The sequence below is a fragment of the Scyliorhinus canicula genome, chromosome 3 (genome assembly GCF_902713615.1).
Source record: "Scyliorhinus canicula chromosome 3, sScyCan1.1, whole genome shotgun sequence".
Taxonomy (NCBI): domain Eukaryota; kingdom Metazoa; phylum Chordata; class Chondrichthyes; order Carcharhiniformes; family Scyliorhinidae; genus Scyliorhinus; species Scyliorhinus canicula.
In genome coordinates, this window is record NC_052148.1 from 266,427,689 (window position 1) to 266,446,494 (window position 18,806).

The window sequence follows — 18,806 nt, forward strand, 5'->3', positions numbered from 1 at the left end:
TGGGTGCTGAGAGGGTGCGGGTGGGTTCATAGAGGATGTGGGAGAGTGCTGAGAACGTAAGTGGGTGCTGAGAGGGTATGGGAGGGTGTTGAGGACGTAAGTGGGTGCTGAGAAGGTGCGGGTGGGTGCTGAGAAGCGGTAGGTGCTGAGAGGGTCTGGGTGGGTGCTGAGAGGATGTGGGAGAATGCTGAGAATGTAAGTGGGTGCTGAGAGGGTATGGGAGGGTGTTGAGGACGTAAGTGGGTGCTGAGAAGGTGCGGGTGGGTGCTGAGAAGGGGTAGGTGCTGAGAGGGTCTGGGTGGGTGCTGAGAGGATGTGGGAGAATGCTGAGAATGTAAGTGGGTGCTGAGAGGGTATGGGAGGGTGTTGAGGACGTAAGTGGGTGCTGAGAAGGTGCAGGTGGGTGCTGAGAAGGGGTAGGTGCTGAGAGGGTCTGGGTGGGTGCTGAGAGGATGTGGGAGAATGCTGAGAATGTAAGTGGGTGCTGAGAGGATATGGGAGGTTGCTGAGGACTTAAGTGGGTGCTGAGAGGGTGCAGTCACTTTATGGCACAAAATAGTCTAATGTTGGAGCAGAAGACCAAGACCGTTCAGAAGTCAATTTATATGCTGAGAGATACAATTCCAGGAGATTCCAGGATGAACCTGAAGGGTTGGCAACCCCTGGGAGAAGTGCATCTCTGCTATGAACTGGCTGGCTTGCGATGCCAGCAAGAAAAATCTTGCCAAAAAATAGTCCTGCACAATCTATGCGGACTCCCACGCATGGCCGACCTGGCTATTCCCAAGGATGCAAAGGGGCTGCAGCAGATGACTTCTGCTATAATTGGCATTGATCGCAGTACTTCACTAACTTCTCGATATCGGTGGCGATGCCTAACCACCTAACATAGCTTCATTGTTTCTCGACATACCCAGATGGGAACAATGAAACTCTGCAAGGAGCAATTTCCACCCCTGCTCATCCCCATGGGATGATTCCATCTTCATAGCTTAACTCGTCTCTCCTAACGTAGTCTGGCTTCAGGGCTTCAGAAATCCACTCATTCTGTCAACCTACTAATGTCATGTGTCTTATCTTTGATAACAGTGAGTCTTTGCTGGTCCACAATTATAGTTACCCTGCTGACACTGGCAAAGTGTCTAGAAAATTCATTACCATCCTGATTTCTTACAGGACTGAGGGGTGGGGGCAGCGTATTCCCTGAACCTATGAGAACTTTTGCCTTTAATCCTTTGATTTTTCCCAGTTCTTCCTGGAAAATGTCCTGAAACTTCCGGATTACTTCATGCAGGTCCCCTTCCTTAATCCTGAAATTTCCCAACCAGTTTGATTCCAATTTCTTGGAGCTCGACACGGCCCATTAGACTTGGCCCTTGACCAGACGCCATGATAGATGGAAGCTGGGCAGATTGTCCCCCCATATCTTACAGGTGTGCCAGTCATCCCTACTATCTTCATGACCTCCCCCATGTAGGTAGCCAATCTAGCTGCCGTGTTCTGCAGCCTCAGAGGCTGAACCCCTTCTTGACGTTTTCTGCATGTTTGCTCCCCTACAGGAACTGCCAAGTCTATTTCCATTCTTAATGGTCTGCCATTTACCAGTAAAACCACTGTAAAGGAGGCTGCCATTTCTCGTCTACATACTATTCATCTGAAGAACATTCCGATCACTCGTAGAAAAATCTTCAGCATCATGTTCTGGTACTGAACTGTTCACTCTATTGTTACTAGGCTTACTCTTGATTCAAATAGGCCTTCCAGTGGCACATGAAGCATTCTGCTTCTTTGAACCAGCAAATCTCAGGGGAATGATTTCCCCCAGAGCTGCAACCCTCTGGACAGATCTGAGATCGTTGATTCTTTCATCTGAATCTTCTAATTGTACTTGTTTCTCTGTTTAAACTGGTCTCTTTGCTGTTGGCACCACTGCTGTCTGCAGCTTCCCACCCTTCTGGGCACTCTGAAGTCCTCGGGTGCCCTTCGCAGAGTTGTCCATTCCTAATGCTATTTCCAATTAATCTCAGTTTCTGTCAGCAACTTACTCTGTATGGCCTCATCATCAACTCCACAACCAGTCGATCCCTCAGCATATCATGTAGTGTTGCCCAAAACCACAGTGTTCTGAAATTTTCCTAAGCTTTGCTATGAAGGTTGCAGTAGTCTCCCCTGGAGCTCTCCTCATGGTGTTGAATTGTCGCAAAATCATGGAGGGCATTGGGCAGTGATGCCCTTTTACTAAATTCACAATCTCTATAAATGAGCTTGCATAGGGCGCGTTTGGGGACGTAAGGCTATGGATCAAATTACACGTGTGGGCCCTGCACTCGCTAAACAATAACGCCATCTTCCACTCCTCCTCAACTCCGTTCGTTCTGAAAGAAATATGCTCAACGTACCGCAACCAATCTTCAGTCTAGTTGGCGAAGGGATCCACTCTACCAAAGACAGGCATGTCTTCAGTTATCTTCAACTTCGCAAGCTTGACTTCGACTGGACTGACCTGATCATCTTGCAAGCTCACCTGATGCTTTCTTTTATCTCATAATTTTACCGGTTAGGTACAAACAGCGAATGTTCATTTGCACAACGTGGTTTGTACAGATCGTGCAGCCATGGTTCTGCAAGTCTGCCTCCTGGATCGATCAGCCCGTGCTCGTCTCGGCGATTCCCGCGCACTGATTGGACCAGCGGTCACATGACCCTTCAGAAGATCACACCGTAAAGGAGCCAGCTGCAACACCTTGGCTCGTAAATCATCTACCGGCTTCAATTTTTAAATGATGAATTGATCTAGCATCAAGTGCTTTTTTCTGTTGGAGAGCTCCACACTCCGACCACCTTTAGTGTTTCCCAGCTTCTCTCCTGAATGACCGCTTGTTGATTTTAAGGTGAAGGCTCTTGGTCAAATGTGGCAAAGTTAGTAGCACCATCACCTCTGAGTGACAAGCTCCAGCCCAGGGTTTGAGCACACAGCTCAACGTTGGCATTCCAGTGTGGCACTCAGGGAGTGCTGCACTGTTGGAGGTTAAACCTGGGCCCAGTCAGCCTGAACCAGTTGGAAGAAAATAAATATTTATCCTTATCAAACGACATTGCAAAATCAAATTATTTGGTCATTTGCTGGATTTTATGGCGTGCCACGTTCCATGCTCTTTCAGAATATCCAGAAGGGGGCTGAGTGCAAATTGGCTGCCTCATTTCTTACAGCATTGACAACGAAAAGTGCTTCATTCTCCGTCAGGTGCTTTGGGACGTCCGGTGGTCGTAAAAAAAAAATCATTTTAGAAATGCAAGTCTTTTTCTCCTTTGCCTTGTGCTCAGCTACTGTCACGAATAGAAAATGTTTTTTCTCTATCCACCCAATCCATTCCTTTCAAATTCCTAAAAGTCTCAATCAAATCACCCCTTCATTTATATATGTCGGATAATAGAAATGTAGTTCATGTAAATCCCCCTCATAATTTAACCTTTAGAGCCCTGGTGGTACTCTGCTACTCTGTGGTGCGCTCCTTCCAAGTCAGTATACCCTTTTTCAAGTGTGGTGCCAAAAACTGGACGCATTACTCCAGAAATGGTCAAACAAGGGCTTTGAGTAGCTGGCTGGGGCCTCCTTCGGAGTGATTGAGGGAAGAAGACCTGGCAAACAAAGCAACATAAAACATTTTAACCTGCTGCTTTAGTAACTGTTACGAAATGCGGAGAAACAGATCTCTCTCCAGAACTAATTAGACCTCAAGTGTGTTAATTATTGAGCGGGTGCATCTTGGTTCTTCCTTAATGATTCTAAACAAGGCACATGCACTGGTGGGAGATGAACACAAGACTGCTTCTGCATTTCCTGTGGTGCGTCTGAGAATACGGGGCTGCATCAATTAGCAAAATTAATTAACGCAACACCCCTTGCAGCCAATCTTTTATATAAGAACTGTGCTGTATGGAGCACTGGTTCATTCAACCGCAACACAAGTGAGTTCACACCATGCTGTGTGAGGGAACATTACGAATGAATAGGTTATTTTCAATGTGAAAACCTTCCTTAACATTGCAGAGTGGCATTGAATATGAATGCATCAATTCTTAATACCACACAGCGTGATTTCAATCTCGTCTCCTGAGCAAGAGCATTTCAGCTCTTTGTTTTTGTCGGCCACTGACATGTACATAATGGGCCTTGAGAGCCACTAATTTTAGGCATGTTCCCATAAAGGTGACCATATCCCAATATGCCTTTATCAGCATCATTGTTGCTCTGATGCACAGTTGATCTGTCAGGGAAGTAAAAGAGCTGAGAATGATTCTTTGTAAACCTCGAGGCCCAACATCGCAGCTACCAGATAGCAACAGAAGACAAATATCACATAATCATGTACGGTGGAGGGTGACGTGCCTCATGGCTGTGGTGGAGTTATCCAATTATTCCCACTCCCTTGGTCTTTCCCAATAGCCTTGTAACAGAACAGAACCCAAATGCCTGAACTTTGTAGGCCAGACTCGCTAGATTCATGGGTCACAGGTTGGATGAAGGGCCTTAGATTTCAATCTCCAATGTGCAGTTTTCTGTGTACTTTCTGAGGCTAAATCTCAGCCTCTGCTCTCTTCCAAACTCATGACCACTACCATCTAGAAGGCCAGGAGCAGCAGATACCTGGGAACCCCACCAGCCGGAGGTTCCCCTCCAAGTCACTCACCACCCTGACTTGGAAATATATCGCCGTTCCTTCACTGTTGCTGGGGCAACATCTTGGAACTCTAAACGTGCAGTGGGTGTACCTGCCCCTGAAAGACTGCAATGGTTCAAGATGGCAACTCACCACCACCTTCTGAAGGGCAACTAGGGTTGGCAATAAATGCTGGCCTAACCAGCGATGCCCACATCCCACAAACGAATAAAAAGCACAATCACTGTGCCAGTTAAAATAAATCAGTTAGCAACAACATTGAAATAGCACAGACAAAGAAATGAGTGCGAACAGGTCATCAGTGTCCTGTCCAAATGCCCATGCCCATGAGCATGATATAAATACAGTAACACTAAACTGATGATCGCAAATTTGAAGCTCAATGGGCACCCTGCCTCATTTTGTGTTCAGCTAAAGTCAGGTCGGCATCTGCTTCAACATGACCTCTCCCTGCCATCCAGTGGCACTTTCACTCCTCGTTCTCACCCTCAGATTTGACCACTTTTACCACTGCTGGACAATAATAATGTTTGGAGACGAGGACATTTTCATCATTAACGCCATCCCATGCTTCAACAATCCCTGTCCTGAGTTCATCACTATCCTGCTCAAACCGGACAGAAACACCCCAACCCAGAGATAAAAGATAGACTGAGGGCCCATTACACTCTGTCCCCGCCACCCAGCCCACCCACCCAGCCAGCCCCCTCCCCCCCCCCCCTCCACCCAAAGCAGAGTCTAGTTTTCGAAAGTTTCTCACGCCACCTTCACTCCCTCACGATCAAACCATCCCCTGACAGGAAAGCGGGGGGGGGGGAAACAAATAGCCCCTTCTCAATGTGGGGTGTACTTGGTGGGGGGGCGGGCAGCCATTTTGCCACTGAAAGGTAGTGCCGGGGGGAAACCAGACAATCAAATGTTCACCTCATTCTAAATTGGCTGGAAACAATAGCAGCTTATCATTCTCCTCTTCGATCGGAGGTTGCAATATTTAGTTTGCCGCAAGCACAAAGATGTCAGCTTGATAGGAAGCTGTCAGCTTGCTTTTTTTTCCCCCTCAAAATGAAAAAGAAGGGCATTGTCTGCGTTTTGTTTTGTCTCCTCAGCTTTGTTTCGTTGGAATAATTGCAAACGGGCTTTTGCTCAAGAAGTGAAATAGTAACAATTCCGTCGTGGGTTTTTATTTTTCTGCTGTGTTACACATGGTGAGCGTCAGGCTGATCATTCCACTGAATGATGGATTGGAGAGTGAAATGTTTTCTGTTCAGCAGCCAGCGTCAGCCTTAAGTACTCGGAGCTTTGAGTGCTGCATGGATCAAGCAGAATGTAAACTCTGCTCCCTGGGGGATGGGCTAAAGCTTCCTGTCAGACCAAAACTTCACTCAGATGCTAACTTGCAAACTGTATGTGTGAAGAGATGAAATACGACTCGCATGAGATGGAAACCTTCCTGCATGACAATCTATGGTTACTTTATCGACCCTTGTGGTGTTAAAGTTGATGAACAGTCTAAAACTCCATGATCAACTCCCAGTCTTTAAGAAGCAAAGGAAGAGGAGAGAATTATAATGTGACCTACGCTTTAAAAAACTCTTTCTGTCATTTCCCAGGAGTTGAGCGATGGCGACGTCCAGGAATTGGTGAGGCGGTCCATTGGAAGGTTGACAATAATTCGGCAAACCTTTCCCTTGTCCTTAAACACCACTCACCGCTGTTTTCGTGGTAAACACAGAATCTCTCCATCGCTGTGCGACCCCAAGGACCCGTACAAGAATAACCTGGAGGTAGGACTATTTCAATTCAACAGGCGTGACAATTTTTCATTCTGAACTTGTGGGTGCTGAGAATGTGTTCTGTTCTTTTACAGTAAGAAGTCTTACAACACCAGGTTAAAGTCCAACAGGTTTGTTTCAAACACTAGCTTTCGGAACACTGCTCAGGATTCACCTGAGGAAGGAGCAGTGCTCCGAAAGCTCGTGTTTGAAACAAACCTGTTGGACTTTAACCTGGTGTTGTAAGACTTCTTACTGTGCTCACCCCAGTCCAACGCCGGCATCTCCACATCACGGTTCTTTTCCAATGAGTGACGTTTTCACTCTTACTGTGCTGTGTGTTCCCTGCATGATCCCTGTCATGTGTGCCTGTGTGACGTGTACACAAAAACGCAAGTGAATACGCTTGGCAAGCTCTTCCGTCTGCTCGTGCCGGTGGATTTCCCCCCCCGGACCCGCCATCAATCCAACCCTGGCGAGTGTTTCCCATTGGCCTGGGGTGGATTGAATGACAATGGCAGGACCAAATGATCCCGCCGCTCAGTAACATGCAATGGGGAGGACAGAGAATCTCGTCCACGGGCACTGCTGGGAGCCCAGTTGATGTTATAACTGGATGGGATGATCCCTAAATGGAACCCTGGCTCAAAAGACCATGGGCTGGATTCTCCGACCCCACCGCTGTGTCGGAGAACCGGCAGTGGGCGGCGTGAATCCCGCCCCGTCGCTCCGACGCCAGCTGCCAAATTCTCCGACGCCGGTTTTCGGACGGGGGCGGGGATCACGCCATGCCGATCGGGGGCCATTGGCAGCGGCCCCCCTGGCAATTCTCCGGGCCCTGATGGGCTGAGCAGCCGTGCATTCCTGGCCAGTCCCGCCGGTGTGAAATGGACATGGCCCATCCCGGTGGGATATGGCTTGGAGGGTGGCTAGGGAGTCCTCGGGGGATCCGGCCCTGGGGGGGGGGAAGGGGTGGGGGGGCCTGGCCCGCAATTGGGGCCCGCCGATGGGGGCACTCTTTCCCTCCACGCCGGCCTCTGTAAGGCTCCTCAATGGTCAGCACGGAGAAGAAACCCCCTGCGCATGCGCAGGAAACATGGCGGCAGTTCTGCGCATGCGCCAACTCACGCTGGCCCAAGGCGCACCTTCAGCGCCGGCCCACAGTGTCCCTTCGGCACCGGCCCATGGCGTCCCTTCGGCGCTGGTTGGCGCGGCGCCAATCCCTCCGGCACCGGCATAACCCCCTGAAGTGCAGAGGATTCCGCAACTTCCGGGTGGTCCGACGCCGGGGTGGTTTGTGCTGCACTTGGTGCCGGCTTCGGGCTCGTCCCGTCAATTGCGGGAGAATCCCGGCCCGTAGCTTTAGTTTAAAAAAAAACACATGGAGGAGCAGAGTCACGTTGAATAAGGGGGTTGAATGGCGAATGCCCAGCCAAGGCGGCACATTGCCCCGTTTTGGGAGCTCTTCTCCCCATTGTAACAAGAGATTGGGATGCCAGTTGTAAATGGCATCCGATCTCCAAGGCCCCTAAAACAATCCCCAACCTCCCCCAAGCCATAACGCAAAATGGGAGGGTCTCCACCCCGCCGCCCTCCCCCCCCCCCCCCCCCCCCCCACCGCCAATACCCAAACCGGGCAAACCTGGCCCAATTGCACATGCACAAAATGTACCAGCTTGACACCTTGGCGGTGCCAACCTGGCACCCTGGCTGTGCACATGTCAGCTGGCAGTGCCACCTGAGCACCTTGGTACCTGATCTTGGTAGCAGATTGGCACTCAGATGACACTACCAGCATGCCAGGCTGGCACTACCAGAATACCCAGGTGGCACCAGCAGTGCCAGGGCACCACCCTGCCCAAAGGGCAAGCAGCTGGGAATCTCTGATCGCTGGGAGATCCCACAACTGCCGTTCTGTCTGGTCCATGTTTGTGAAGACCAGTACTGAACGGCACTCCCCTGAGGTGTCTGAGGCAAAGGGGTTGAATCCCAAAGCCTCAGGGTGCACGGCGACAGAGTGGTTCGCACTGCTGCCTCACAGCTCCAGGGATCTGGATTCCATTCCGGCCTCGGGTGACTGTCTGTGTTGTGTTTGCACTTCTTCCCTGTGTCTCGTGGGTTTCCTCCGGGTGCTCCGGTTTCCTCCCACTGTCCAAAGAAGTGCGGGTTAGGGGGTTGTCCATGCTAAATTGCCCCTTGGTGTCAAAAAGGTTAAGTGGGGGTTACTGGGTTATGGGGAGACATGGGCCTAGGTTAGAGTACTCTTTCCAAGGGTTGGTGCAGACTCCTATGATTTCTATGAGGTACTTCAGGAATCAGCACATTAGATTGAGACTGACTGCCTCGCTCTAATATGCAGATTTGCTAAAAAGTGATCCCGTTCATTGTGGATGAGATTCACATCACAACATCTCGTGAGATTGCATTGAATGTCGAGCAGCATGGCAAGCCAGGTAGATCCTGGGAGGGGGGGGTCTCCTGGCTTTCAATGGCCATGCTGCACTGCAGCAAGATGGCCTTTGGGCGTAGCATGGCCGTTGGATCGTGGCCTGCCACTCTACTTTTAACAGCGAGTGCAGTCCGGGATTTTACACCAACCCCTTTAGAATTTATCTGTCTTGACGGCTGTGCAAGCTGCTCACAATTGCTCTAACTCTAAATTCCCAAACTGTATTAAAATGATATCATATATTTTATTTACCTCTCAAGTTTGCTGTCACACTTTAAGTCTAGTTGCTACAATTGTCGCTTTCACTCAAAACACTTTGTTTACTCTTCCTTGAATTCTTCTGAACAATACCTTGGTCTCTGTTCTCTTAACGTCAGGTGTCTTAATGTTCTTTCTGTCCCAAATCTCTGGGTGTCTGGATTGGATGTTGTTTCTTAGGAAGCCTGTATCTTTACAACACCCTTATCCTGTCCAGCTTCTCCTGACAGAGTTGAGAACTGTTCACTTCCCAGTGTCCTGCATCCAACCACAAATTCAACTAAAACTCACATTTAAAAATGTCTTGAACTTACGAGGCCCAAATTGCTAAGCAACACTCACATGCTTATGCCTTTTATTTATTCTCCATAGCCCTATCTCAGCACAATAGAAACACAATTGGAACTTAACCAACTCCCACACATACAAGTACATTTGTGCAGTATGAATCTAACTGTAGGTTTTACCCTTCCGTGTACAAAAAACGTTAAATTAAACCCACTTAGAACGATACCATGGGCGCGATTCAGGGAACTTAAAACTAACTCTGCTGTCGGTCGCGTTTAGATGTGTGTTTCTCAATGTCTGCAGCGCTAAAGGAACACCCCGCTCGCTATTCAATGGAACTTCATTTTATGGGGGGGCCTCAGGGATTTCTCTCCTCTGAGGTTGCACTTGGAGATATTTCCTGCAGGCGAACTGATCTCATCAGCAGGGATGACTGCTTTCAGATCGGGGCACCATTTTGATCGTCGGCCCCGATTGTTTCCTCCCCCAACATTCAGTCACCCTCTCCCCCCTCCCCCGGCTTTATCAACCCCCAAACCCGCCCCCCAATCTTGACGAGGCCCCTGTGGATATCCCCCCCCCCCCAACCCTTCCAATCTAATTGGCAAGCCCCCCCGGACCAAACCACTGGCTGTGCCAAATTCGCACCTGGACATACTGGCATGGCCATCCTGGCAACCTGGTAGTGTCATGCAGGAACCTTTGCAGTGTGGCACTGCCAGGGTGGCACTTCCGACATGCCAGGCTGGCTGTGGCAAGGTGCCTGGTTGCCAGGGGGAGTGCCACGGCACCACCCTACCCTGTCCCCGACCACCTGAGCTGTCCACAGGCTGTGAGACCCCCCCCCCCCCGGCCCCCTGAGGTGCCATTATGCCTGGCCCCTGTTTGTGTGGACTAGTACTGAATGGCACCCTGGCGCAGTCTCACAGGCGTGGCCTTTAGGCTCATCTAACTGTGCTGATCTGGATCAAGCCGGGCAGAGTGAGTTGGATGAATCGAGATCGGCCCGGGGCCTGGTATGGAGTCCGATTCGGGGCTCTCGTGCAATTCACCCATTGCGCAACAGGGTCGCTGAATCGCGCTCCTTATTTCTGATGTTTACCACTACAAACATAAAACCCTTAAAACTACCTTTGTTTTCTTAACACCTCCCCCTTTGGAAGAAATTTTCATAGTTATGAAGATTTCTTCACACTCGTGTCACACCCACTTTATACAAAATTAACGTGACTAATATCTAACCCCATAACTTATTAATTCACAATGTGGAGATGCCGGCATTGGACTGGGGTTAGCACAGTAAGAAGTCTTACAACACCAGGTTAAAGTCCAACAGGTTTGTTTCAAACACTAGCTTTCGGAGCGCTGCTCCTTCCTGAGCACTGCTCCATTTCACCTGAGGAAGGAGCAGTGCTCCGAAAGCTTGTGTTTGAAACAAACCTGTTGGACTTTAACCTGGTGTTGTAAGACTTCTTACTGTTATTAATTCACAAAAGACCAGTTTTCTTAGCTCACATTTACACATGATAGTAGATATAACTGTACCAATTTAACCAAAACAAAGAACAAAGAACAATACAGCACAGGAACAGGCACTTCGGCCCTCCAAGCCTGCGGTGATCACGTGTCCTATCTAGACCAACTGCCTGTATCCTTCTATACCCTGTCTGTTCATTTGCCTATCCAGAAAAGTCTTAAAGGTCGCTAACGTATGTTCCTCAACCACCTCACTTGGCAGTGCATTCCAGGCCACCACCACCCTCTGTGTAAAAACACTTCCCCCGCACATCTCCACTGAACCATTCCCCCCTCACCTTGAACCTGTGCGCCCTTGTAATTGTCATTTCTGCCCTGGAAAAAGCCTCCAAATATTCACCCTATCTATAACCCTAATAATTTTATAAACTTCTATCGGGTCACCCCTCATCCTCCGTCTCTCTAGGGAGAACAATCCCAGTTTATTCAATTTCTTTTCACAGCTAATACCCTCCATACCAGGCAACATCCCGTACCATCCTCCCCAGACAGGCGCCGGAATGTGGCGACTAGGGGCTTTTCACAGTAACTTCATTGAAGCCTACTCGTGACAATAAGCGATTTTAATTTAATTTCATTTTCATCCTAGTAAACCTTTTTTGTACTCTCTCCAAAGTCCCCACATCCTTCTGGTAGTGCGGTGACCAGAATTGGACACAGTATTCCAAATGTAGCCAAACCAACGTTCTATATAATTGTAACATAATTTTCTAGCTTTTATACTCAATACCCTGTCCTATGCAGGCAAGCATGCCGTATGCTTTCTTCACCACCATTTCCACCTGTGCTGACACTTTTAAGAATCTGTTGACCTGCACGCCCAGATCTCTCTGTGTCTCTATGCTCCTGATGGTTCTGCCATTTATTTTATAGCTAAGACAATGGGCTGGATTCTCCGTCCTACGACCCCTGAAGTATGTTTCCCGATGGGATGGAGAATCGGGCATCGGGTGAAATTCGGGATCGGCGCCCGATTCTCCGACACCCCCGCTGGCGCCGGGATCGAGGTTCACGACATCACCACCTTATTGGCCCATTTGCATTCATTTAACGGGCCCGGCAACAGAGTCTCCGACCCTCCTTGATTCTCCGATCCCCTGGGCCGGGAATCACTTGGGCCCGGATCACCTCTGGTATTTACCAGCGTGGCCCTGACGTAGTGGACCTGGTGGTGAGCCAAGGGGGTAACCCTGCCAGGGAGTTGCCTCCAAAGTCCATTCGAGGCCCATCCTTCCCTCCCCACAATGCACTACCTGCCCACCTCTACCAGAACCCCCCATTCACTCCAGGGATCACATGAATAGGGAGACCCCTCCCAGGACCCCCTAATTGAAGGAACTCCCACAGGGACCCTCTAACTAGAGGGAACCCACAGAGACCCCCTAACTAAAGGGATGCCCAACACACACAGACCCCACCTCCCGCAGAAAAGAGACTCCTATCTGGAAGCCAGCCAGCAATCCAGACAGGGGCAGTGAAAATAATTGCAGCTGTAACATTTACCATCTGTCCTTTCCTCAAAAGAGAACAGCTATTTTGACAACCATTTTCTTTCCAGATGTTTTCTTTCCTACTACTGCAAATGGCCTTCCATTTAACTTCCAACAATCTGCTCTAATATGTCCCACTTTGTTACAATGGAAACACTTAGGCCTCCGAATATCACCTCCACCCTCCGCACCTTTCCTTTCATTCTGAGGTGAAACCTCCTGACTATTTCTAACTGTGCCATCTCTTTCCTGAATATTTTCTTTCTTTTCTTTTCTCACCCCCGCCCCGCCTTTTATCCTTGTGTTTAAAAGGAATATGGAATAACGGTTTGGTTATATGCACCAGTTTGAGATCAGTGGTTAGCACAGTTGCTTCACAGCTCCAGTGTCCCAGGTTCGACTCCACGCTTGGTCACTGTCTGTGTGGCGTCTGCATGTTCTCCCCGTGTGTGCGTGAGTTTCCTCCGGGTGCTCCGGTTTCCTCCCACAGTCCAAAGATGTGCAGGGTAGGTGGATTGGCCGTAATAAATTGCTCTTAATGTCCAAAAAGGTGAGGTGGGGTTATTGGGTTATAGGAATAGGGTGGAGGTGTGGCTTTGCTGGGGTGCTCTTTCCAAGAACCAGTGCAGACTTGATGGGCCAAATGGCCTCCTTCTGCACTGTAAATTCTATGATTCTATGATCAGCTAGCTCTGCTGCCTATCTAGCAGTTTTAACTTTCTATTCCTTAACATGTGCCCTCACAGTTTTTCCAAAATAATCACCTATCTAAGGGCTTCATATGTGTTCTCTTATCATTAATGCCTGTATCCAAGGGTCACAATATTTTGCTTCACCCTCTCAAATTCAATACAAGTTTGATCAGGTTGTTTTCTTGCATTTTGAAATTTTGCCTCAGGAACCAACTTATATGCATTAAGGATAACTTTCTTCACCGCATAATAATCTACAGATATCTCTTCTGACAATAATGCTGACACCTCACTAGCCCCACCTAACAGTCTACTTGGTGAAAGTAATGTGCAAATTTCTTTTGGCCATTTCATCTGTTTAGGTAGCTTTTCAAAATGAATAAAGAATGCTTCTCCGTCCTTTTCCAAAGATTTTGGAAGTTCTTGAGTAAATTTAAACATTTCCCCACTAGGTTAATGTCTGGAACTACTTCCTTCTTTGACCTACTCCAGTGTCTCTGCTTTAATTTCCAGCATTGAAGTTGAAATTCTCTCTCTCTGCCTTTTCTCTTTCTGTCATTGCTAACTTCTCAATTTCCAATTCCCGCTCTCTTTGTCGCTTTCCTCTCTTTCCCTGTCTTTTTGCTTTTCCTGTGTCTCACATTTCAGTTGTATTTCTTTCTCTTTATCGTTCCCCGCTTTTCGATTTTCTTCATTTGTAATTGAATCTTAGCTAATTCAATATCCTCATTTTCGAAAGACATGGTCCATTTGACAATCCTTGACATTTTAAATGTTTGACAATACGATCAATAATCTCAGCTTTCTTTACCCCCGCAGGTAACCCCAACTCCAATTTAACTGCCAATTAATTTAACTTAGTTAACTTACTCTCAGAAATGTTTTAGCAATTTCTAATACTATTCTGGATTCTAACCTGCTCAATACACCTCAGGGTACCTCCAATTACTTTACCCAGTGCCACAATATTCCCCTTACTGTTTTTTTAAGGTTCACAGATCCCACCATTTAACAATAAATCCCAGACCAAGTTTTACTATTCAGCATCCAGTAATCCTTTCTCCACGTTTTGAAATCTTGCAAGAGCCACCACTTTTCTTCCAATCCCTGTTGATGCTGTAACTGGACGGGAAGATCTCAGAACGGAACGCTGGCTCACAAGACCGTGGGCTGGATTCTCCGATTGCCGGCGCCGAAATAGTGGCTGCCGATCGGACGGAGAATCTCCGTTTACGCCGGAATTCTGGCAGGCCGGGTCCACTGGCGGCCAGCGTTATGTTGCACAGAGCGGACGCCGCCGTGCGCATGCGCGGCCAGGGACCTGGCCATTCTCTGGTCGTATCCACAGGTAAAGCCGGGAGCTTTGTGCTGCACGGCTGCAAGCCACCCCGCCCACCGGCCGGAGAATCGGTGCGGGGGCAGCCCTGACTTTCTGGTCATAAGACGAGATCAATCCCGCGGACATAGCCGCAAAATCTGAAAATCCAGCCCCTTTAACTTCACTTTTTTTTTAACAAAACATGGAGGAACAGTACATGCACAAATTCACACCAATCTCTTGCGACCATACATGTACACAAACATACACAAATACATGCTTAATCAGATTCTTGCACAGGCGACTAGAATCATGTGATACACATATTGCTCAAAACCACTGGCATTTGAGTACACAATGACCGACTGTGAAGAAGGGAAGATGCAATGAATTTGCTCTCCTGCTAAAAGGCCGCATATCTTCCAGAAGAGGATCCGGTATTCTCAGTCCAGGCTATTTTATATTCTTTTTAAATGGGCTGGAGATGTGAGGGAGTGTGTCTGAGACTTCCACAAACCAGCTCCCCTGAGCGGTATTTTCCACCCAAAGCACATTTATTGTGAGATCAATCCTATTACTTTATTCCACGGATGAATTATAATGGCTCTATTGAGCTATAATGTGTGACTGAATTTTCAAAAGGCAATCACATGAGATGGTGGGCTACCCACCTGGCACACATTAAGAAGGCATTCATAATTTAAAACGAATGAATAAATGAAATCTCCCATTAAATGTATGAAATTTATGCAGATTTAAAGGACATTGGTTGCAAGTCAGAAATTCTTGATGCAAACCAAACTCAAAAGTCTGTGATTCTTCTCCACCCAAACTCTTTTCAGAGTTCAAACATCTCATCAGGAAACAATGATCTCCACTCAGAAAACAGCCTCTTTTTCAGACCCCAAAAATGTGTTATTCAAACTTTAACAGCGATATCAACCTGCAGTTATGTAACGTTTAAAAGCACAGAAAAACCACCCCGAGCTGTGTAGCAGGAGCATTAGTGAGCAGCATTTGGCATCAGCTACACAGAGAAATATTAGGAAAGGTGGCCGTCTATTGTGTCAAAGAGATGATTATTAAGGAGCATCTAACGAGAGAGAGGTGGAGAGGTTTAAAGAGGGAATTTCACAGCTGAGGACTGAGTCAGCTGATAGCCGCAAATGGTGGGACAACGAAAATTGTGGTTATGCAACAGGCTAGAGTTTCAGGGGTGCAGAGGGCTGGAGGAGGATGTAAACTGACAGCAGCAAGATACATCTTTAACGTGAGAAAGAGTAGCCTGGAAGGGATAAAGAGGCATTATTAGTGGGGATGGGGGAAGGGGAAATTGGGGGGTGCTGAATGGGGGAGCTGGGGGGGTTTTGGGGGCTCTTTCCAGCGATTGGGGAACAGGGGGCTTACCAGCGATTAGGGTGGGTACAGCAACAGTGTGACATGGGGGTGCCCTGAGGGGTGAGGCCTTTCAGAGAGCTCAGGCCCCGCCCCTCTCAGGTCTAGCGAAACCCCCGATCTTCTAAATAACTTACCAAGCGCCATAGATTGGCATGAACACCCCGCTCTTGGTTAAATACATTTCTAAGTGCCGTTGCATGGCACGATAGGTTCACCCCCAGCGCCAGTGAGAATCATTCCGGTTTTCCCGCTGTCGGGAGTACTTAGTCTTCATTCAGGAGAATCGCGCCCCTTGTCCATTCTTCAAATGCTTTTCCGCAGTTTCCTTATCTCATCAACCTCCAGTTTAAAAATCAGCAATTGTTTTGATATTCGTTTTATTTTACAATAATGTAGCTGATAAACAGGGGCCCTGGAAGTGATCCAGGAATTGTCTGGAAAATTAACACAAGTGCTATTAAAAGGTCATGGATATGGAATTGAATTAGAATCACGTTATTTACTATAGAGCTTTAAAAACTGTAATAAATAATGTGATTCTAATTAGTCTGTGGTATCAATTATCTCCATCATGGAAAAGATTACACTCTTCTTTTAAGGAATATTAAGCAGTGGGAGAGTTAATTAGATTGCACTGATCTAGATACTTTGTCAGCAGCAGTAATTCCAATTAATCTTGAGCCCAGAAGAAAGGTAATAGCTATCAAGTCTCCTGTGAAAATTCAAACTGACAGAACTCACTAGGTAAGACATCCACCTGGCAGTGCAACATGGAGAAAAGGTTAGATTGTTAGAGTGGAGTGAACAATCCCTGCTGTTTCTGCACATCAGGACGTACTGGCATTTTGGCTGCGCTCAACTCACAGCAATGATTTGAATTTGAATTTTGAAATGCAATAGTTCTGCAAACACATTCTTAATTTTCATCAACAATGAGCAAATTCTAAGACGCATTGAGATTTATAAAATTTCCACGCCGTGTAAATTGTGCAGATCTCGTAATAAACAAGTGATAAATTCTCGGGCTGGAGGCCAAGGAAAATATCCAATATACGAACTTATTGTGATGCCCCTGGCCTTCCGTCCTCATTCATGCTTTTGTTATTTCCAGGCTCAACAGTTGTATTGCGCTGCCTCACAGCGTTCGATCCTGGCTCTGGGTCACTGTCTCTGTGGAGTTTGCACATTCTCCCCGTGTTTTGCGTGGTTTTCACCCCCACGACCCAAAGATGTGCAGGGGAGGTGGATTGGCCACGCTAAATTGCCCCTTAATTGGAAAAAGTAAATTGGGTACTCTGAATTTATTTTTAAAAAGCAATTGCAATGTGCTCCTGATTGGATCAATGCCTGTGAGGTCTCAACTAGGCACCATTTAATGCTAATTTCCACAATCGTGGACCAGTTGTGTTGGCACCTCGGGAGGGGGGGGCATCTCACAGATCATTAGAGACCCCGGGTGGTCGGAGACAGGGCAGGGTGGTACCCTGGCATTCCCCCTGTCACCTAGGCACCTTAGCACTGCCAGCCTGGCACCCTGGCAGTGCCACCCGGGAACCCTGGCTGCACCAGCCTGGCATTGTCAGGGTGCCTGGTTGGCGCAGCCAGGGTACCAGGGGCGCAACCAGAGTGCCCGGTTGGTACTAACAAGGGTCAGGCATGGGGGGGGGGGGGGGTGCCATGTCCATGAAAGGTGGGGTGACGGGGATCCTGAAAGCGGGGGAGGGAGGCAGTCCTGAAAGGGGGGGATTGTGGCAACTGTTCAAAATGGCACCTTGATCTGTGAGGAGCCGATCCTGCTGCCGAGCTCAGCTCCCCTGTGCAGGAAATCTCTCTGAGTGTGGCCTCGACGGGGAGAAACTCTACAAAGCCCTAAATAAACGGCTAAACGCCATTGAACAGTGGAGTCAATCTCGGCACTGTTGCCGCTGACAAACTCCCCGCCAAACGCGCCCAAAACCAGACTCAGAAATTCTTCGGGTGGATCGCGACAGGTCTCGAGTTTCAGCAATTTTCTGGATCCTTTGCTCCCTACGGTTTAGTGCCTGCTGCTTTCCAATTTCATTCAATCTCCTATTAATACACAAATTGTAGCTCACAGTATTATTGACTTGGCACACTTCACTGCAAACATTACCTTAGAATGCTCCTGCACTGATACACAATGAATGGCTGAGATTATTATTACGATGTGTCTTTTTTTAGTCGCTATTTTTGCCTTGATTCACAAAATGTTAATTCTGAGGCTTGGAACATGCACAGATCACCAATCTCTACATCTATGACACTGTGGTGCTCCTGGCAAATGCCTTTCACAAGAAGCTGGAGGATCGGAAATGGCACAGTATGGCCAGCTTGACGTGCATCAGGAAGAACTCAAAGCCTTGGCAGGGTGGATACTCGATGTTAGAGACCATCAGGAAGGTATTATCAGATGCTGCACCAAACGTGTCATCTATTTGTACTTTTATGATGTCCAGCGCAAGAGATAAATGAAATACTGACATAAAAGTACCCAGTAATGACATACAATTTATATGTTGTCACATAAATTGTTTCCACTGGTGGAAGAGTCTGTAACCAGAAGACACAGATTTAAGGTCGTTGACAAACGTGCCAGAGACGAGATGAGGAAAGACATTTTTATGCATCAAATTGTTACGATCTGGAATACACCACCTGAATCTTCATGTTCTCCCCATGTCTGCGTGGGTTTCCTTCTGGTGCTCCGGTTTCCTCCCATGAGCAGCAGACGCAGGGCGGCACGGTCGCACATGTGGCTAGCAATGGCTTCACAGCACCAGGGTCCCAGGTTCGATTCCCCGCTGGGACACTGTCCGTGCGGAGTCTGCACATTCTCCCCGTGTCTGTGTGGGTTTCATCCGGGTGCTCCGGTTTCCTCCCACAGTCAAAAGACATGCAGGTT

General features: G+C 48.0%; 1 protein-coding gene across 3 annotated transcripts in view; it reads left to right on the plus strand.

Moving 5' to 3' along the window:
* Positions 1-18,806, plus strand: part of grid2 (glutamate receptor, ionotropic, delta 2) — a 1,198,200-nt gene that overhangs the window by 848,700 nt on the left and 330,694 nt on the right. For all 3 annotated transcript variants that reach the window (XM_038792750.1, XM_038792751.1, XM_038792752.1), the window contains 2 exons: positions 6,293-6,466; positions 18,143-18,304. In XM_038792750.1, coding sequence (XP_038648678.1) covers positions 6,293-6,466; positions 18,143-18,304 — 336 coding nt within the window. The remainder of the gene's footprint in view (positions 1-6,292; positions 6,467-18,142; positions 18,305-18,806) is intronic.